The following is a 20,857-nucleotide window of genomic DNA, read 5'->3' as shown; positions in this document are numbered from 1 at the left end:
AGGAAAACTGTCCCGGGATTACATTAAAAAAAAAAGCAATATTTTTGATTCCAGTCCAGACAGCACGTGGGGAAGAAAGAGGCTCCCTCGTGGTGGTATAAAAAGTGATGTATTAACTCTTTTATTGTTGTTCTAAATCTGCGGTGGAGTGACTTTGTTTTCCACAGTTATCATTGGCTGTACAGTCACGATGAAAGGCTCACAGCTATTGGTTCAATCTCAAAGAAGTCTTCTGATTGGTCCATTGTCAGCTCTACTACCTTTCACCTTTCAATAGCAAAACATGCTAGTTGTATACACTTACTGTGGCATGCATAAGTAACTTCACTGCCCTTGAACTTCGTGACATATTTCTCACGGAGATATAACAGGAAGAAAGGCACACTCTCGAAAACATGCTGGCTGATAGCTGAACGTTTATGGTGAGTAAATAAAAAGATATGGCTCCCTTAAGTCATACCAAACTGTGTGCTAATCAAGCTAAGCTAACTGTAATTACAGTTGTGGTTAAGCCTGTTTATATCTCCCGAAATTAAACTATATTGTTGCCAGAACAGGGATGAAACGCAGTGCCATTTTGCAGGCTGTTCTCTAACATAATAGGTAAATGCCCCTTTCTAGGGATAACGATTTGCAAACTTAGAAACTATTTATTTCCTAATTGCAATAACAATGCAATGGTGCATTCAAAGAACACAAGTATGCTGTGACATAAAACATAATAAAGGTAGTTTTCAAAAAATATTTTCAAGATATAATACTACATGGTATTTTCTAATATATTCAACGTAATACAATTTTGGACATACCATGACTGATTATTTTACATCATACTATACCATGACCTTTTTGGATTTCTGATGTTTCTTTGGCTATGCTATACTGTGAATTCTTGTGACATAGTATTCTATAGTGTTTTCCTAAAGCTGTGACCTAATGACTCAAAATGTAATATTGTAGTTCTTGACAAGCAGGGCACCACTTTTTTTTAAAGGATTTTAGTGTTTTTGTTTATATTTTTTAGAATATCAACTTCATTGAGAATTTAACCAGTTTCTGTCTTAATATTTATCCCACTTTAGCTTGTTTTTCCACTTTAACTCCAGTCATGGCAGGGATCTTCCAAAGATCACTAAGGCTGCAGAGAGCCCTCAGGCATCTTGTCCCCCAAAGCCCCCTCTCATCGACAGTCACAGCGAGACATTCACCTCTGGACCTCCACTGCCCATTTCTGCCCTCTACCTCATGGCAGTTTGGAATCTGCTGTCGAAAGCTGCACACTGGGAAGGACGGGCCCAAGCCGTCCCCTGCTGCAGCCCCAGACAGGCTGCCTTTCTCCAGAATAACGCAGGAAGATTTAGCCTTTTTCAGGAAGATCCTACCAGGCAGAGCCGTCACTGACCCGGACCTGCTGGAGTCCAGTAATGTGGATTGGCTCAAGACAGTGAAAGGTGAAGTTAATTCAACTCATTTCGCCTGAAGATTTATTTTCTTAGACCACCTCACTGATGGGTATATCCTTATCTGGAATTCCTCTGTTTTTAACATCGTCTGCAGGTTCCAGTGAGTTGTTGCTGAGACCTCAAACAACTGAAGAAGTTTCTCAAATTCTCAAGTAAAAACCAAATAGTGTGTAGATGGACAAATACATAAGTCAGTGGTTTATAAGGGAGTTAAATTTGTTTTACTCCCCCCACCTAGGTATTGTAACAGTCGTAACCTGGCAGTGAACCCTCAAGGAGGCAACACTGGGCTGGTTGGGGGCAGCGTGCCGGTTTATGATGAAATCATCCTCTCCACTGGCCTTATGAACAACATCCTCACCTTTGACAGCATCTCTGGTAAATACTGAAGCTTTCAAAATGAGCTGCCTGCCTTTTCCGAAAAAATATTTACAGCATTTTGTCCACCCCTTTCCTCCTTCATCAGGCATTCTGACCTGTCAGGCAGGCTGTGTCTTGGAGACATTGTCCCTTCACCTGGAAGAGAGAGACTACATTATGCCACTTGATCTGGGTGCAAAAGGCAGTTGCCATATTGGGGGAAACGTGGCAACGAATGCAGGTGGACTCCGGCTGCTGCGATACGGCTCCTTACACGGGACTGTGCTGGGTCTGGAAGTGGTGAGTAATTGAATGACCAACAAATATTGTATTAAAAAAAGCTGAAGGATAGAAACACTGTGCGTATGTGTCATGTTCAGGTGTTGGCAGATGGGCGAGTGCTGGACTGCTTGGCCACGCTGCGGAAAGACAACACAGGATATGACCTCAAACAGCTGTTCATAGGCTCTGAGGGCACACTGGGGGTCATCACTGCAGTGTCCATCCTCTGTCCAAAGAAACCCAAATCTGTTAATGTGGTTTTTCTTGGTAAGATTATTTTATCTGAGATTAATATTGGCAAACGTATGCGGAAAGTTAGGGATACTGTGTGACAATCCATTTAAATTACGTCATAATCAGCTTGTGTCGAATTATTTTATTCTCTTTATTTCTTTTCAGGCTGCGAGACGTTTGAGCAGCTGCTGAAGACATTTCAGCTCTCCAGAGGCATGCTGGGAGAAATTCTATCAGCCTTTGAATTCCTGGACAGTGAGTGTATGAGGCTGCTGAATACACACCTCAAACTACACAATCCCATCTCTGGTAGGCAAACACACACAAATACACACACATATTAGTTTATAAGCAATGAAACGCACACACACACGACACATTTTTCCCTCCATCTTGCAGATTGTCCGTTCTACGTCGTCATCGAAACATCTGGATCCGACTCAACACATGACGGGGAGAAACTCCACAATTTCTTAGAGGAGGCAATGACGTCATTGTTGGTTACTGATGGGACTGTGGCAACTGAAGACTCAAAAATAAGGGTATTGTTTCTAATCTACAACACATTGGAAAGTAAAGAGAATACAGTGTTGAATCTGGTCTTTTTTGAAGTGAATAAGTCAGCCCCTTTCTTGTTGTTCTGAATTGAAATCCTCATGGTTTATCGTAGTAATGTTCTTTAGTTAATATCTTTATGTGGACTCGATTATCAACCGCTCTTTTTCCTCATCTTTGTTTAAAACCTCGGTTTGGATACAAATTACAATGATGCAATCAACTTTTCAGGCTCTATGGTCAATGCGTGAGCGTGTCACCGAGGCGCTGACTCATGACGGCTTCACCTATAAGTACGACATCTCACTTCCTGTGGAGCGGATCTACCAGCTGGTTACGGACATGAGGGAGCACCTGGGGGACCGAGCCAAGAGTGTGGTGGGATACGGACACGTAGGTAAGACCAAATGATGGAAAGACTTGAAAAAGTGTCTAATATTTCGACGTCAAAAGGTGGCCTGCTAGCAAGAGATACTGTAAGATTTGTATAAAAAATACCTATCCTGAGTTTAGTATTTAAGTGGTTTAGACACACCTCACTCTTCCACCATCTCTGTCCATCTGTGCTTTTAGGTGATGGAAATCTCCACTTGAATGTGACCTCTGCTGCCAAGGACCCCGCTCTTCTCGCTGCCATCGAGCCCTTCGTGTACGAGTGGACGGCTGGCTGTAACGGCAGCATCAGTGCAGAGCACGGCCTGGGCCTGAAGAAGAGGAACTACATCTACTACAGCAAACCCAGCTCGGCTGTGTCTCTGATGGGGAACATCAAGGCCATGCTGGACCCTAAGGGCATCCTCAACCCATACAAGACTCTACCGGACGACCTTAAATGACCCCAAACTGTGTCATTGCTGTGGGTTAAGAGCGTGTGTATGCAGACAGTTAATGCATTTTAGCTACTACTTTATTACCATGTTTCTATGGAACATCAGGCCCTTACTTGTGATACATTTTGTCCACATTTGGTGCAAGTGTTGAGAGTACCTTCATTGTTGTATGCAGAAAGTTTTACTGGCAGATCAACCGCTTCAACAAGGTGTTAAATCATGCCCTGCGGAAGTCTCTTAGAATACCACAAGTGATGTTAACACTGAACATTACCACCTACCACCGTCACTCACACTGAAAGTGTGAAACACTCCTTATTCCATAGAAACCAGTGTAGGTCTTAAAAGAAGGACCATTAATAGATGTATAATCGATGCATTACAATTATCTGTAAAATCCCGAGCAGGCCAATACAAGGAACTGGATACAACAATGTGGGGATATACAGTTCAAAGTTTTGTATTTTAAAATGAGTACAATATCAATGTACATATGAACCTGACTGTAGTTTGAAGCATGTGATTTCAGCATTGGACAATGGGCGCTGTGGTCTGAGTGTCATTGTTTGTATAAATTGTGATTTCTTTTCAATTACATTTTCACAGTCTAATGCAACTCGACTTTTCAGTGTGCTGTCGAACTGAATCATAGGAGGTTTTTTAAATCTACCCTAAGTGATATAAGTGGGCAATATAATAAACATTTTTCAGAATCACACAAAAGGTATCCTCCTACACGAGTTGAATCAAAATAATAATTAATTTGTAATTTAGACAAAACTGAAATCAAACCTTAATCAAGATGAGATTTATTTAAAGGACCGTTTAAACTGGCAACTAAATGTCTATCTTTTATAAAATCAGAGGCGAGAGTGCAGTAAATGTTTTATTACATATAAAAAAGACAAAGCAACATTTTTCCAAAACAAACCCAGCTTTGCAAAGATTTGTAATCGCACACCGAGGCAACTTTATCTGTTTTTAAATAAATCTTGAATAAAAATGGAACAAATGTTGACAGAGTTTGTGTTTGTTATTCAGGAGATTGTGTGTGTTGCATGATGGGAGAAGAGTTGTTAATGGAACTATTCTGCGAGCTTCCACTGTGATTGAAGAGAGGATCATACTCATATTATAAGAAACAGATGTATGCATATTGGCAGGTACTTCCTGTTTATCTGTAGTAATCAAGTATCTGTAGTACCGTATCCTATTTCTTTTTAAATACAACAAACAAGCTCAGCGAGAAACTATTTCCTACTTTTTCCCTCTATTTCTCCACAAATACTAGTTCCAATAAAGACAATGTGTGTAGAGTCCAGTACAGTAACTGCCTATATATATGTATAAAGTCTGTCTGACATGTTCTCAGTAGTGTGGTCGCAGTGGAGTTTAATAAATATCATACCATTTGAAAAGAAGTTAAAAAAGAAACACATCTTAGTTCCATTGGCTCTTTTCCTTGTGTGTGTGTGTGTGTGTGTGTGTGACAATGGTTGGCATGTTTTTGTAAAGCTAAATGAGTGAAACACTTCTGATTGTCTCTGAGCAGAAAGCCACGAACACAGGCCAAAAGACACTGGCTGGGGATCAGAAAATATAGCTGTGTGTGTGTGTGTGTGTGTGTGTGTGTGTGTGTGTGTGTGTGTGTGTGTGTGTGTGTGTGTGTGTGTGTGTGTGTGTGTGTGTGTGTGTGTGTGTGTGTGTGTGAGAGAGAGAGAGCAGTGGGCGTTAAAGCGTTGGGATGGAGTACTACAATATGCCATCCATGTTCTTCACGCTCAGTAACAGTCTGCAGTTCAGGTCAGTGCAAGCACAAGGGGCCACGGTGTGTGTCCTGTAACAAAGGCAGGTCCAAACGTCTGTGATCTCGTCGGGGGGGGGGGGGGGGAGGTCGGTGGAAGGCAACCACAGTGAAAGTGAGCAAGAGAAGGGTGAGGCTGGGTGACACCTGAACAACTGGTTCTCCGTTTGCACCCCCCTCTATCGTCCTTTTTCGTTTCACAAACACGGGGCTCTTGTTTGCGCTCATGAGGCGGCTTCCCCCGATGCTCCTCTCCCCCTCACGACTCCTTGCCCTTCTCCAGAGAGCTGTGGATCTTGTCCAGGGTTTTCTTGATGCGCAGCGCCGTTAGCCGGGCAGAGGGGTTCTGGTACCAACACTCCTTCATCAGTTTCACCAGAGCAGAGAGAGTCTGAGGGAGGGGAGAAAAGATGGAGAGGGTGGGGATATTTAAGGATGTGACTGCAGCTTTTAAATGTATGAAGAGCATTCTGGGTATTAATGAGGTCCGGCTATCTCACTTGCATTGGTATCAGTCCCTTTAGCCTTTATGTTTAGCCTTTAACCGTGGTAGAGCAGACCGATGCGAGGGATCAGTAATGCGTGTTAAGGTTTATGGCTTGTGTTAATATAATTGCCATTACATTTAGATTCTATGGTTTTTAATATCATTTTGGAGCATATCATAAAAGGTCATAGTGCAGTATGTCATAGAAATGTCATAATGTAGTATGTCATAAAACATATCATCTATGTCATAATCATAAGAAGTAATAATAAGTCTTATTGTGGTATCATATGTCAGAAAGGCATAGTATAGTATAGAAATGTCTAAAACAAGAAGTCATAAAATAGAGAGCCATTAAAAATGTCATAAAACACTGTCATACGGTCATACAGCGCATACAGTAAAAGACTAACACCTACAGGGTCAGAGAACCAGCGGTTAGGAATGAACGGCCTCTGCTGCTCCACACACACCACCTTCCTCATGTCCTCGAAGCTGGGGTCATTTGGTACAAGGTCGTAGAACGGAGGCTTGTACTCCTCAACAATACCTAGGGAGTCAATGACAAAAGGAGTCAATAGAGCGATAGGATGAGTCTTTACAGAGGAGGGTGTCACCGTCCTGAAGAAGCACAGTGTGCCTCACCATTGCTGTATGTGCGTCTCGCTATCTCCCACAGCACCAGCCCAAAGGCCCAGATGTCCACTCTCTTATAGGCGTCGAAGCAGTCGATCTGAATGGTCTCGTCCAGAACCTCAGGCGCCATGTAACGCTTGGTGCCCACCTTCGGGTTGTTGCCCACATCCAGCTGGTTGTCTGCCTGTGAGTGGGTCACAGCCAGCCCTGCAACACAGAGTTACATGCAGCGTTTTAATAAGACTTAAAAAAACAAATCCGGGCACATTTAGAAGTTCTGGCATGGATACAAACCAGCTAAAAGATGCAGAGATGCTGTGCAAAAGAACAATATATTTCAACCCAATGCGCACAATGCTGGTTTCCAAACATAAAATGCTCAGAGAAATATGGATTTGTTGCATAATAGTTGTTAAACGTCAGAATAATAGTGATATTAAGTAAAAGTAAAAATTCAGTGCTGACCGAGGTCTGCGATGCAGCAGCGCAGCTCCTTTGTGACCAGGATGTTTTTGCTCTTCAGGTCTCTGTGTGCGATGGCCGGTTTCCCCTCGGTGCCGAAGATCTCCGTGTGCAGGTGCACCAGGCCGCACGCTATCGACGCGGCCATCGCCAAGCCCTCCGACGTCTCCACGGCAACCCGTTGCAAGTAGTCATAAAGCGAACCGTTCTCATGGTAATGGGTGATGAGCCACAGCTGGGTGCTGGAGTTGCGAGACGTCATGTCGGACGCCATGAAGCCTGGGAGAAGAGACAGGATGTGTTCTATTTTTAATTTGCTGTTATGTCAACATTGGTACCGGTCAGTTATCAGTGTGATGATGCTGGAGGGCATTATATTATATTGCATGCATGCTTTATATTGTGTTCAGCTCTACAGGATGTGTCACTGTTTCAAACATAAAGGGGTTAAGACAAAAGGACGTTGAAGGGAAGGGAGATTTATCTACAACAAGGAAATTCAAACTGTTGAAGTTCTATCACAACTATATTCTAACAATACACTCGAAAGAAATAATGCAGTGGAGTTTGGGTGAGGTAAAAAAGTGAATGTGTTAATTGGCTCCAACTACAAATGAATTGAGTTAGTCTTTTACAACTAAAAACATGTTTTTTCTTAATTACATTTCGCACCTTTGCAACAAGGTGGTCTAACAAGATCCAACAGTTGTGTGTGTGGCAGACTCACCCAGTATGTTTTCATGTCTCAGCAGCACGGTGTTGTAGATCTCCGTCTCCCTGAACCAGGACTTCTCATCTCTGGAGGAGAAGATTTTTACAGCCACGTTCTCGCCCTGCCACTGGCCCCGCCACACCTCCCCATACCTCCCTTTGCCTGGAAAAGAGGGAGGAGGAAATATTCAGAGTGTGCAATTATACTGCAGCCGACTCAGAAACAGATCTGATATTTCCACATCAACAGCACAACATTTTCCCAATTCCAGACTAGTACATCTGTACAGTGTGACACAACAAGAACTCCAGGCATGTGACCTACAGTGGGGCAAAAAAGTATTTAGTCAGCCACCAATTGTGCAAGTTCTCCCATTTAAAAAGATGAGAGATGGCTGTAATTTTTATCATAGGTATACTTCAACTATGAGAGACAGAATGGGGGAAACAATCCAGGAAATCACATTGTAGGATTTTTAATGAATTAATTGGTAAATTCCTCGGTAAAATAAGTATTTGGTCACCTACAAACAAGCAAGATTTCTGGCTCTCACAGACCTGTAACTTCTTCTTTAAGAGGCTCCTCTGTCCTCCACTCGTTACCTGTATTAATGGCACCTTTTTGAACTGGTTATCAGTATAAAAGACACCTGTCCACAACCTCAAACAGTCATACTCCAAACTCCACTATGGCCAAGACCAAAGAGCTGTCAAAGGAGACCAGAGACAACATTGTAGACCTGCACCATGCTGGGAAAACTGAATCTGCAATAGGTAAGCAGCTTGGTGTGAAGAAATCAACTGTGGGAGCAATTATTAGAAAATGGAAGACATACAAGACCACTGCTAATCTCCCTCGATCTGGGGCTCCACGCAAGATCTCACCCCGTGGGGTCAAAATGATCACAAGAACGGTGAGCAAAAATCCCAGAACCACACGGGGGGACCTAGTGAATGACCTGCAGAGAGCTGGGACCAAAGTAACAGAGGCTACCATCAGTAACACACTCCGCCGCCAGGGACTTAAATCCTGCAGTTCCAGACGTGTCCCCCTGCTTAAGCCAGTACATGTCCAGGCCCGTCTGAAGTTTGCTAGAGGGCATTTGGATGATCCAGAAGAGGATTGGGAGAATGTCATATGGTCAGATGAAACCAAAATAGAACTTTTTGGTCAAAACTCAACTCGTCGTGTTTGGAGGAGAAAGAATGCAGAGTTGCATCCAAAGAACACCATACCTACTGTGAAGCATGGGGGTGGAAACATCATGCTTTGGGGCTGTTTTTCTGCAAAGGGCCAGGACGATTGATCCGTGTAAAGGAAAGAATGAATGGGGCCATGTATCGTGAGATTTTGAGTGAAAACCTCCTTCCATCAGCAAGGGCACTGAAGATGAAGCGTGGCTGGGTCTTTCAGCATGACAATGATCCCAAACACATCGCCAGGGCAACGAAGGAGTGGCTTCGTAAGAAGCATTTCAAGGTCCTGGAGTGGCCTAGCCAGTCTCCAGATCTCAACCCCATAGAAAATCTTTGGAGGGAGTTGAAAGTCCGTGTTGCCCAGCGACAGCCCCAAAACATCACTGCTTTAGAGGAGATCTGCATGGAGGAATGGGCCAAAATACCAGCAACAGTGTGTGAAAACCTTGTGAAGACTTACAGAAAACGTTTGACCTCTGTCATTGCCAACAAAGGGTATATAACAAAGTATTGAGATGAACTTTTGTTATTGACCAAATACTTATTTTCCACAACAATTTGAAAATAGATTCATTAAAAATCAGACAATGTGATTTCCTGGATTTGTTTTTCTCATTCTGTCTCTCATAGTTGAGGTATACCTATGATAAAAATTACAGGCCTCTCTCATCTTTTTAAATGAACTTGCACAATTGGTGGCTGACTAAATACTTTTTTGCCCCACTGTATAATGTCCATAACATGAAGAATGGAAAGACAAAGTAACACATGACTTGTGTTTATGCAGTTGCTCCATATAATAAACGATGATAATAGATGTGACCTCCTGTCACTGTTTCCCTTGCATCATCTGCTGTTGTATTTTCATACGGGTTTGATCCTAGAATAACTACATAATGTACAGTCATCCGAAACACTGATCATATCTGCTGCAACCTGAAACTGAGCTGAGGCAAGAATTCCTGACAATGTGCTTTATGCAAAATAATCTGCGCGACAGGCTGCTTGTGGGTGTTTGTTTGAATCATTTGTTTATTATGTCATTTTGTATAAATATTTTGTCTGTTGTATTAAATTACGTGTTTAAAGCATAGAGCAAAGGACATTTCATTTTTGAAACATGGATGTTTTTCTGTATATATTTTTCAGAATATGTGAGGCAAACTTATCTATAACCTATGTTTGTTTTCTTTATATGAAAATGTCGTCCTATGTTGAATTCATTTTGATGTAAGAAATACAAAATAAAGAAAAAGGGAGAAACAAAAGCAATGCCCTATGATGAAATCATTTTGTCAGCCAAAGAGACTTGAATCCACCCTGCAGGTATCTGTGCGCCGCAGTGTGTATAACGTACCGACACACTCCATCAGGCTGATCTGCCGGGCCACAGTTCTCTGCACGAGGAAGGGGAGACCCGAGCCGCTACCTGATGTACACGAGTGATCCAACAGGTCCTAAAGACACACACAGAGACCAGATTAGATCCACATGTCATAATCTTTGGAAGGAGCATTGTATAGACGTCACATGCAGTGCAAAACAAAGATCTGATTGGGATGAAAACCTTGTTTATAGCAAATTGTGAGGCGCTACTTTAAAAATCTTGGTCCATATCTTCTCCTGCTCAACAGACAAAGCAATATTGAATGCATTTTACATTGAGGTGAATCGCATCTTGCACCATGACTTGTAAATTCCCCCGAAAAACGCTAATCAAAAATAATTTCTGGGAGGGGAGAACACCTTGCCAACAGATGTAAACGCTGTTAAAACTACGAGTTAAAGGGAACCCCTCTTTTCTTTGTAGTGAAACTCTTTTAATTATTTCAACAAGAACCTGTCTTTATCTTACCGCTAAAGTGCTGTCTCCCACATTGGAGGTGATGAGGCCATCAATGGCCCCCTGCTCAGCGTCAAACTCCTGCAGCCTCTGCAGACGGCCGTGGTGGAGCCTCCTGCAGGCCAGCACTGACAACACAGACAGCAGAGCCAGAACCACCACCGGACCGAGCACAAAGAGGGCTAACATCTCTACACGGTACCGAACAGGCTCCCCTTCTGGGGCTGTGGACAAAAGGGAAAAATTGGGATCAGATAATTTTTGACAATTTAATTCCCTGCTAAAATGAAGCATGTTATGATTTGATATCAAACCTGTGGGAAGCAAAGACATCAGCAAACTCCTGGTGCTGTTGTCGTTGCACATGTCCTGGGCGCAGCATAAAATGGCTTGTCGGAAAGAAGGCGCTGTGGAGCACTGCAGATGGATATTATCCAGCCCTACAAGGCAGCCATGCTTAAACACCACCCCGCTGCTCTCGATGTTTACGGAGGAGAAGCAGCGGGTACCGGGGCACTGGGTGGCCTGGAGGCATTTCGGGCAGTCAAACAGACACGTCAACTGTCCATCTGGGAAGAGAGGACATGAGTTCAGCAGGCAGTCAGGCTGATTTGAATGGCATAGAAACATATATACACTGTTAACATATTTAAGGAAGCAAGCCAACAGAGAGCATTTATGCATTTATCAAATCGATAGAGATAAAGGTAAGGGACCTTCTGTAAAAAAAAAGTGAAAGATAAAGTTGAGGACAGTACCTGAGCCCTCAGCCGATGTGTGCAGGGTCTGCAGCAGGAGCAGCAGGAGGAGGTGGACTCTACACCGACCCATGATTCAGTGCGCTGACAGGGGAGGAAGAGAGAGTTCAGATGAGTACAAGAGGATAATTACATTTAGCCTCTTTACGTTTTATTATGATCGCTGCCTAGACTTCAGACAGAAAGGAAGCAACAACTTATAAAGGCTGAATGCCAATAGTCCTGTCAAAGCTTTATTTAAAACACATGACTGATGATGGCATGAACTGTAGTTAGTTCAAAGACAGCCGCATGTAATTTGATAACATTAATAATTCAAGAAGTTGCATGTCTTTACCTTAAAAAAAATGGAATCATGTGCTAACTATTACAAATGGCTTTAAAAGGTTTGCTCTACAGGAGCTGTCCCTGTGCAAGGTAACTATCAATGTAGCATTAGCAACAACTAGTACAATAACACAGATCCTGCTCTCATCTAACAATAACATCTTCAATTTCAATGTCACAGCCTCCTGTTTTGGTGTTAGGTACACTACCAAAAAAGCAACCCTGCTCTGTCAACCTCTAATTCCGTGGGGCTGGTTGTTTGCTGTAGCTAACAGGCCATTAACAAGCGGTTTTATTGGCCGTCCACAGTCGACTCTGAGGCGCCACTCAGACAGACCGCTGCCCGGCGCTGCTGCTGTTAGCCCCGCAAGCTAAGCTAGCTGTAAAGCACAAGGCACAGCCTGGAACCGAGGACCCTAAAAACAGAGCGATAAAAAAATGTCCACCTACCTGGCACACACCAAATACAGTCCTCTAACTCATTATGTTATTTTAGTGTATCCCTATATTAGGTTTAAATATTCTTATTAGTGTTATTTGAGATGTAAGTAGCCGAGAGAGCAAAGGACAGCCCAACCCACCCTATCTCTCAACCACACATGACGTCACCAAAACATTACCAACGAGATGCATTGTGGGGCAGGGGAGTCCTCCAACAGGTTGTATGATAAAAATAACTATATCCTATAATATACACATTATAAGTTTTTAAAGTCAATTCACGAACTGCGTCTATATTGTACTGTGCTTATAATTGTTGCACCACAGTTAAATATTGTATTTTTATTATTGAGGAAGTATTGAGATACTCAAAGAATCAAACATAGCTACGTTTTTAAAAAACATATAATTTCTGAATTCAAAAATGGTATTCAAGTGCAAGCACGCAAGTGTCCTATTGACAGCAGAAATAGATAAGATATCGAAAATCAAGATATTCTTTGTGCAAAATAACACTTTCAGATGTTTGTGTAATGATAATTATTGCACCTGCACCCTTTAAGAATAGGTAACTGAAACAGTTAACAAAACCCTTTCTGATTGGTACAGTTCATGCAGGGAATAAGTTCAGTCAGGCCACCATAACTGTAGGAAACACCACTTCCACTTAATTTCGAAATAATTTAGGCTTAATTCACTTTATAAAATGACTTTTCCTTTGGAAAAAAGAGCAGTGGTGCAGTTTCAAAGAGCAAATGTCCTGTATTTGTTGAGTCTGTTTCTCAGATCCTCATCTACTGAACAGCTTTAATATAAATAATATGGGTGGCTTACCACCTAAGTGAAACAGTTACCTTGATTGCTCCTACAGTTATTCATTCTGAATATTATGTGACCGCTGTATATAAGAACTACTTTCTTGTTTTTTTCAGACGAAGTGAACGTTCATCTCCGGAGCAATGAGGTAGTTTCACTTATCAATTAACAAACTCTTCCTGGATCATTTAATTTGAAGTTTGCTCAGTGGCTGTTCAGGAAAATGTGTGTGGGGATGTGTGCACAGGGAGAGAAAAATGGAGAATTGTATCAAGTAGCAGATATGTATTCCCTCGTACAATAGCTAGTGCTCTTTGTTCTTGCTTACCTGGGGCTTTCGTCTCCAGTGTGTCGAAGCGAGACGCAGGCAGTATCTGTTCTCAACGAGTAAGGCTTCAGCACAGAGACACATTGTCCCATGCTTTTTTAATTAAAGACCCTGGGTCAACACTCTGTGCCAGGTGACCTGAACTGCTCCCAGCCTACGTGTTTCTACCACTATCTCTCCTGGGATTCGTCTCGGTGGGTAATTAGAGGTAGGAAATGCTATACTGCTATCATGAGATGGAGGAAGGATTATCCACTAAGGACCTCAATTTAAGAGGGGATAGTGGAATAATGTAATGTTTTCTTCCTTCTACATCCAGCCCACCTGCTTCATTCTCCCACCTTTTAGTCTCTCTCCTCCTCTTTCTCCTTTCTATCTCAGGACCAGGTTACAAAAGAGGGAGGGTCATCGCTGAGGGACTTTTCCTATGATATCCACCTGCTCTTCATCTGAATTAGAGAGATTGTCCCAAGCAGGTTTTCTACCAGAGCCAACATGGATCGTCTAGAGAGAAGACTGATGGTAGCTTTCCTCCTCCTGCCTCTTCTGTCCGTAAGCTGTGCCGCTCATCAAAAAACTACAGGTACAAAACAACCACGACTTGCAGATTTAAAAAATGTTTAATTTACTTCACTTTAACTTAGGTGCGTGTTTAAATTAATGTGTCACTAAAGATGACACTGAATAACACACTTGCAGATGCAGTGTTTGTTCCCTTCTACAGATTTACTTTTCACGGAATTTGCAACTCTTCCACACTGTTTATTTCAGTCTCCTGGTGTGTATTGTCTGACGCTGAAGAGCAGAAGTGTCTGCATTTGGCTGGGAATGCCACAGCTCGGAATATTCGAGGAACTTTGGAATGTGTCCGTGGTGAGGACACCAGAGATTGTTTAGACAAAATCAAGGTATGCCAAGAAACTGGGATGGGAAAACATATTGATCCGTCTGAACTACACAGAATGAATATTTCCCCCTTCATTAATTACTCAAATCAGCAGTTTATTTGTCCACATGTTGATTGGTCACATTTAGTTATTGTCCAGAATTACCTGTATTTTATCTAAGGTAAAAAAAAAAGTACCAGTTCCACACAAGCCCTGTGACCGATTTTAAACTGCACAGAATAAACAAAACATACTTCAATAGTTTTTTGCAATTTCAACCAATATTGTATAACCTAGCAATTTATTTGACAGAATAAATGTGTCTTTGTCAGAATGGGACAGCGGATGCAGCCTCCATGTTTGCAGATGACATCTATGCTGCTGGCTTCTGCCATGGCCTGGAGCTGGCTGCAGGAGAGTCCCACAACGGAGTGGGTAAGTCACAGCTTTGAGCTTTGCAGCAGTTAACACAGGAAAGCACTGAAGCATTTGTAGCTTAAAAGTCATGTAAGGTCATAGCTGTGCCTGAAAAGTTTGTTCAGCTTGATAGAGCCGCATGTGGAGATAGATACTCTGGATATACATTTGTCATAGAGATACAGTAGGTATACATTGTTCCCTGTTGTTATGCACATATGTACTGTTTTGTTTATATATTTGGTGTATGTGTATTTTGTATTTTATGAAATCTTTTATCCACATGCAATGCTTGTCTAAATGTTGCATGTGACAAAATAATTTCCAAAACTGGGATGAATAAAAGTATATTGTATCTTTTCTCATCGTATCTTAACTTATTTTGTCTTATCTACAGTGCATAGACATTTCATTCTCAGAGTAGCATTTCTCACTTTGTATTAGTATTATTCCCCCTTGCTCTCTCCAGATGGTTATAGCTACTACGTGGTGGCGATGGCACGCCGCTCGTCCTCAGACCTGTCCCTGCTGGAGATGCATGAGCGCAGCTCCTGTCACCCCGGTATCCGCACCACAGTGGGGTGGACTGTTCCCATCGGTTACCTGGTCAACACCTTCGCAGATCAGCATGGGGGAGCAGTGCAACTTTCCCAGAGGTGAGACACAGCGGGGCGAGAGGGGGTGAGGTGAGGTGAGGTGAAGCGGGAGAGGTGAGGGGGTGCAAGTGGAGTTGTGTGGCGATGTGAGGAAGCTATATGAGACGTTCAGAGGGTGGAAGCAGTGATGTGGAACCAAGAGTGAAGGGATGGAGGTAAGAGGAGACGAGGCAGTCAGAGAACAGTGCTTTTGTCTCTGTAAATCAGAGTATGTGTGTGTGTGGGGGGGGGGTTAACAATGAACAGACAGACATACTGAAAAAGAGCAAGGAAGCATGAAAGAGAAAATCAATACATTTTTTAAGGGCTAAACTTAACAATGTATGTATATATTTGACAGATCCCTTGAGCATAAAATGAATGTATCCAAGTATTGTCTTAGTACCAGAAGTCTGATTTTAATCCTCTTGATTAATAATGACACTTTTGATGGAATTTCCTAATGTCTAGATGCAGTCCAATGCAAACCCAAAATATATTCAGCCTTCACATAACCAAGAAAAGCTGCAGATCTGCACAAATTAGGGGCAAAATAAATAACATTTCTCATCTTTAATCATTATAAAAATAGTTCCCTATTCATTTGTGTTAATTAATTTCTAAATTCAAAGTCTTCAACCCTTCCACTCGACTTGTGCTGAATAGATTTTAAATCATTTAGTGTTATTTTAGGGGAGTTGAGGATAAGTTATAATTGGCTAATTTGAGTACTGGCTTTTTAATTAAATATGAATTATCCTCCTTTAGCCTTTTTTCCTATCATTCCTCTAACTCGTTCTTTGTCTCTTTCACCAGCCGTGGGGAACTTCTTTGGTTACAGCTGTGTGCCGGGTGTTAAGGATGTGCAGCACGACCCGAAAGGAAACAACCCCAAGAACCTGTGCGAGGCCTGCATCGGAGACGACAACGACCGACACATCTGTGCAAACAACCCCAGAGAGAGACACTACGGAGAGTCAGGGGCGCTGAGGTAACACATTCACAAACATAACAGGAGAAACAATATGCTAATAATATGAATAATTAACACATTTAATGTAAATAGTCGCCTTGAAAACACAACTACAATGTGCTTCACAACAGCAAAATAAAACACAATCCAACAATAATTCTGCAAAATCAATTAGCATTATAAATAAATATAAAACAATGAGTAAAACATAATATAATTCAGTATGAGATATACACAGTAAAGAAAACTGCACCAACTATATGTGTGTCCCTAACTATATAATAGTAATTAAAGCAGGTTGTTCCAAAAAAAAAGCATACAGAGTAAAGATAAATGATACAGAGATGAATGAGTACCTGTTTGTGTGTTTAAAGGTCAGTAGACGGTATAAAATATGAGTAACAGGAAAACCTGAAAGCAAACAAAACAAACCGTTTGGATGGTCAATTAGTGTGAGCTGCGATTTATTTTTTATAGTCACTGTGTATAGTCCTAGACAATGACATGATTTTATTTACCGCTAGTGCAGTACTGCTCATTAAAATTTGGAGCAGCAGTGAGGAGTGTTTGAGATGGGAATAAAGGCTGCTGAAGGGGCTTTTTTTTATCCTTAAATTAGGAACAGGGACTTTATTTATGGTCTCTAGAGTCATACGAAAACACATTTCCAAATGTGCTGATTTAAACTGTATTAATCTATTTATAGAAACATGTGATAATTAATGGGGTTTTATGCTTCTCTTTCAGGTGTGTGGCAGAGAACCTTGGCGATGTGGCCTTTGTGAAACACTCAACCATCTTTGACAATCTGGATGGTAAACGTGCATTTTATAATCTACTCCTAATAATATCATTTTATGATTTAAATGATTTATGATGAGGTTAATTGGGGCCAGAAGAGAGAAAGAGAGAGTGCTAGTCCATGTCGGGACACAGGATGTCAGTGTTTCACAACGTTAAGGAGACAGTTACAGTGTGTGGAATCCATAATGAACAGATTACAATGAGTATGTTAAAGAACATGTGTGCATTTTAGAGACAGACACAGACAAAGAGAGTGAGAAGAGTAAAATACAACATAAGTGAGAAACAAATATCATACAGACACAAAGGGACAGACAGTGGTCCATTTTTGTCCAGCAAAGTAAATGCCCTAATTCCTTGTTTGCTGCATCTGCTCCTCTGCTTTGGGCAACATCCAAAATTAATGGAGATCATTATCACAGTCACGCTACACAGACTCTGCTGGTACAGCCGAGAAGGAGCAGTTTGATGCCGGCTCCACAAACACTGTAGCTGTTTAACGAAGCATGCTTTCTCATATGGTTCAGAAATGTCCGGAGTCTGAGCAATTAACGGAGGTCAAAAAAACACAGGAGGTCTGTGCTGCTGTCTGGGGAAAGAGGGAATAGCTTCAATCTGGTTTATATTTTGCCTCTAATTATTTATTTGGATTAATCGATTTTTTTGTCCTTTTTAAATTATGGTCACATCATATGCAGATTTAATAAGCAGTCTGAATTTGCAAATGAATGAAGGGAGATGTTTCTAATGCAGTTTGAATAGAAAACATCTCTTTGGACACTATTGAGATAGAAAATTCTAAAGAAAAGTACAATCAATATACACTAAATGATGGACTTAAGTGCTCATTTTAATTCTTGTGCATTGTCCATTCTTAAATAAGTAAATACAAATGTGTTTTGCCTGCAAATTAGAGGACCTAGGTTGCAACAGAGTACCATTAGTGCTTATAGGCTGTAGGTGGGTGATTTCAACAGTTGACCTATAGGGAAACATACATCGCTCTTTCATAAAGCTGGATAATCTCTTTTCTTATTCCCAAATCCTCTGCTACAAGAGAGACCTGTAAAAAGGGTCTTTAATATGTACTTGATGGCCACTTGCATAATATGCTATAATACTAAAAAGGCTATAGAGCCACAAAACAGGCCTCAAGCTGCAGGTCCCTGACCAACGGTCCTCACAAGCTTAAGCAAATGTAAGATTATCTAAGAGGTTTGGCTCTACTTTAAACTTCCTAAATATTAGCTCCTTCACGGTGGATTGGTCCGTTTTGAACAGCCATCGTTTTTTCTTTTATGGCCCTATTTGAGTGTTTACCATTTCTGTGTGAATGCATGAACGGCCGGATGCGTGTACAGTATGTACGTGGTCACAGCTAATGCACATTTCTGCCTTACTGTAAACCCACAAAATAATTTGGCAATTTTAATAACATGCCTCTTGCCTTTGGGGTTAAGGTTAGTGAGCCGGTAATGTTTGCAGCTGACAGTAGTCCAATGATCATGCTACTGTTTATTACTGTTGTGTTTTTTTATTACAGGGAGTGCTAGAAAAAAACCCTCAAAATTCTGGACACAGCCCATGTTTGGAGGATGGAGTTTAGCGGGGGTCATTAAGCGTTAATTATGAAACTTTTTTTTCATTTGCTGACGGAATAACATTTTATTTCATTTTTAAGAAGTAACATCATGTCCTTTTCATTTTTATTTTAATATGTGATAAAGTTCTTTGAGTACAAGTTGGTTGAATTTGAATCTGACACCGTTTAACTCCTCTGGCTGCCCCCCCAGGTAAGAACCAGGAGTCCTGGGCACTGGATCTGGAGCTGGAGGACCTGAAGCTGCTGTGCCCTGACGGGACCGAGGCCGGTCTGGATGAGTTTGAGCGATGCCACCTGGCAGCTGTCCCTGCTAACGCTGTGGTGGTGCGCATGGAGGACAAATGCCGCGTCTGGAAGTTCCTGGAACGTTTACAGGTGTGTGTGCATGGACTGAAATTGAATCAGCTGTGTGTGTGTGTGTGTGTGTGTGTGTGTGTGTGTGTGTGTGTGTGTGTGTGTGTGTGTGTGTGTGTGTGTGTGTGTGTGTGTGTGTGTGTGTGTGTGTGTGTGTGTGTGTGTGTGTGTGTGTGTGTGTGTGTGTGTGTGTGATTCCCCAGATATGAGTTTGTGTCTGTCTCATATCTCTGTGGGAGGCTGTGTTATCGATCAGCTCGTCTCAGAGAACAGGTTTCTGCTAAACTGTCTTCCTTCTTCCTTCCTTGAGTGCACGTGTGGGAGACACCAGGCTGACTGATATGTCCTCTGCTGATCCCTGGCTACACACACACACCAAAAGAAACACACACTTGTACACAGAGTACGCCAACGCACATCAATGCATGCCTTCATGCATTAAGTCCCGTCATACACTTCCTCTCTTCTGCAGAATGCGTTTGGCAATGCCACCGAGGGGTTCCGCCTGTTCAGCTCAGCAGGGTATGGCGAATCCAATGTGCTTTTCGATGATGACACCCACCACCTGCAGAGGGTTCTGGGTAGCTACACCTCCTGGCTGGGCCCCACTTATACCACCATGCTGCAAGCCTTCGAGTGTGAGGGTAAGAGTGATGGTGTCTTCATGCTTTGTGTGTTTACGTGGATCTGCTGATGAAGTGTGAGGCTAAGTGTTGTGTTTGTGTGTATTCACTGCAGCTGCTTTCTTTCCAACAGGATTCTGCTGATGGAGCTGGAAGAAGAAATCCAGCGCCTCAACCTCCACCCCATTCCTCTGACTCCATCCTCCTGTTCTGCCTTTCCCACTCTGTCTCGCCATCTCTAATCCTCTTTGCTTGTCTTTTCTCCCTGCATTTCAACACCCATTTTCCATTATTATGTCCTCCTCCAAACCAGTGCTTCACTAGTGAGCTGGGTGACAGGAGGACATCGCTAAGAGAGGATCATATCCTAGAGAAATTCTCGAAAGTGTCCTTTAAATTGAATATAGGTCTAAAAAGGACACTGAGAAGAAAGGGTGAGAATATAAAAACAATAAAATAGAACACGTTATGTTTATTAGTGTTGTAGTTGTTGTTTTTGTGTTTGGAGCATATTAAAAAGAGATTCAGATTTGGGTGCAATTACCCCATAAATATAAAAAGATGTAACCCCTAATATTGATTCAAAAATACAAACAAACTAAATGTTCCTACCCCGTGTGTTTGTCAGGGAATTGCGTCCTTTTTGTTGCATTAATGTAATCGTCAGTACCACCCATACACCCCCACCCTCCTAACACAGGGTCTGTCTCTGGCACTGAACAACTGGGTGCTATTAACTTTGGGCTTAGAAGTCTCAGTTACTGTTTGTGTGTGTGAGTATAGACTTTTTCCCACAGCCATTATTGCCCTTAATTGGCATTCTGGCATATCGTACTGTGTGTGTGTAAGTGAGAAATGGTGTGAGTGTGCATATATGTTTATTTGCGTTGGTAGGAGTGCTGCTTTCCCATGGCTTGTGTAGCTTAGGACTTTGGATCACTGCTTTCTAACGTCTGTGCCAGCTCTCAGTGTATGGTTACACTTTAGGAGAAACTAGATTAGGGCTTGGGTTGCCTCCAGTGACCCC

General features: G+C 42.0%; 3 protein-coding genes across 4 annotated transcripts; 2 read left to right on the top strand and 1 right to left on the bottom strand.

The window, feature by feature from the left end:
* Positions 1-247: 247 nt before the first annotated feature.
* On the top strand, positions 248-4,740 carry d2hgdh (D-2-hydroxyglutarate dehydrogenase). Of its 2 annotated transcripts, none has more exons than XM_063909115.1 (10): positions 248-422; positions 1,107-1,451; positions 1,558-1,615; positions 1,702-1,841; positions 1,930-2,123; positions 2,204-2,372; positions 2,505-2,648; positions 2,739-2,881; positions 3,126-3,291; positions 3,468-4,740. In XM_063909115.1, the coding sequence occupies exons 2-10, from the start codon at positions 1,109-1,111 to the stop codon at positions 3,728-3,730; spliced, it is 1,620 nt and encodes a 539-aa protein (XP_063765185.1). In that variant the 5' UTR covers positions 248-422; positions 1,107-1,108; the 3' UTR covers positions 3,731-4,740. The 2 variants fall into 2 exon arrangements, with proteins under 2 accessions (XP_063765185.1, XP_063765186.1); XM_063909116.1 differs by having other exon boundaries at positions 1,083-1,451.
* acvr1l (activin A receptor, type 1 like) lies at positions 4,598-12,554 on the bottom strand. The gene is made up of 10 exons (XM_063909117.1): positions 12,400-12,554; positions 11,623-11,706; positions 11,179-11,433; positions 10,877-11,088; positions 10,379-10,478; positions 7,841-7,987; positions 7,117-7,392; positions 6,661-6,858; positions 6,435-6,565; positions 4,598-5,919 (listed from the first exon to the last, which is right to left on the bottom strand). Exons 2-10 carry the CDS (start codon positions 11,693-11,695, stop codon positions 5,788-5,790), a joined length of 1,524 nt encoding a protein of 507 aa, XP_063765187.1. The 5' UTR covers positions 11,696-11,706; positions 12,400-12,554; the 3' UTR covers positions 4,598-5,787.
* Positions 12,555-13,887: 1,333 nt separating this feature from the next.
* On the top strand, positions 13,888-20,015 carry otomp (otolith matrix protein). The gene is given in 10 exon segments (XM_063909537.1): positions 13,888-14,117; positions 14,306-14,442; positions 14,754-14,856; positions 15,308-15,453; positions 15,455-15,494; positions 16,290-16,464; positions 17,194-17,261; positions 19,044-19,228; positions 19,680-19,851; positions 19,964-20,015. Coding segments are annotated over 10 exon segments (1,125 nt in total). The 5' UTR covers positions 13,888-14,029; the 3' UTR covers positions 19,975-20,015.
* The last annotated feature ends 842 nt before the right edge of the window (positions 20,016-20,857 follow it).

Source organism: Eleginops maclovinus, chromosome 19, assembly GCF_036324505.1.
Source record: "Eleginops maclovinus isolate JMC-PN-2008 ecotype Puerto Natales chromosome 19, JC_Emac_rtc_rv5, whole genome shotgun sequence".
Taxonomy (NCBI): Eukaryota; Metazoa; Chordata; class Actinopteri; order Perciformes; family Eleginopidae; genus Eleginops; species Eleginops maclovinus.
Note: the sequence above shows the minus strand (reverse complement) of the source record. Positions and strands in the feature narration are given on the sequence as shown.

Excerpts from the sequence above, each read along its gene's own strand:
- d2hgdh (XM_063909115.1), top strand. The coding sequence starts at position 1,109 with ATGGCAGGGATCTTCCAAAGATCACTAAGGCTGCAGAGAGCCCTCAGG. Across the intron at positions 2,124-2,203 it reads CTGTGCTGGGTCTGGAAGTG|GTGTTGGCAGATGGGCGAGT; the intron begins GTGAGTAATTGA and ends TGTCATGTTCAG. Across the intron at positions 3,292-3,467 it reads GGTGGGATACGGACACGTAG|GTGATGGAAATCTCCACTTG; the intron begins GTAAGACCAAAT and ends CTGTGCTTTTAG.
- acvr1l (XM_063909117.1), bottom strand. The coding sequence starts at position 11,695 with ATGGGTCGGTGTAGAGTCCACCTCCTCCTGCTGCTCCTGCTGCAGACC. Across the intron at positions 7,988-10,378 it reads CAGCCTGATGGAGTGTGTCG|GCAAAGGGAGGTATGGGGAG; the intron begins GTACGTTATACA and ends CCTCTTTTCCAG. Across the intron at positions 6,859-7,116 it reads CTGCTGCATCGCAGACCTCG|GGCTGGCTGTGACCCACTCA; the intron begins GTCAGCACTGAA and ends TCTGTGTTGCAG.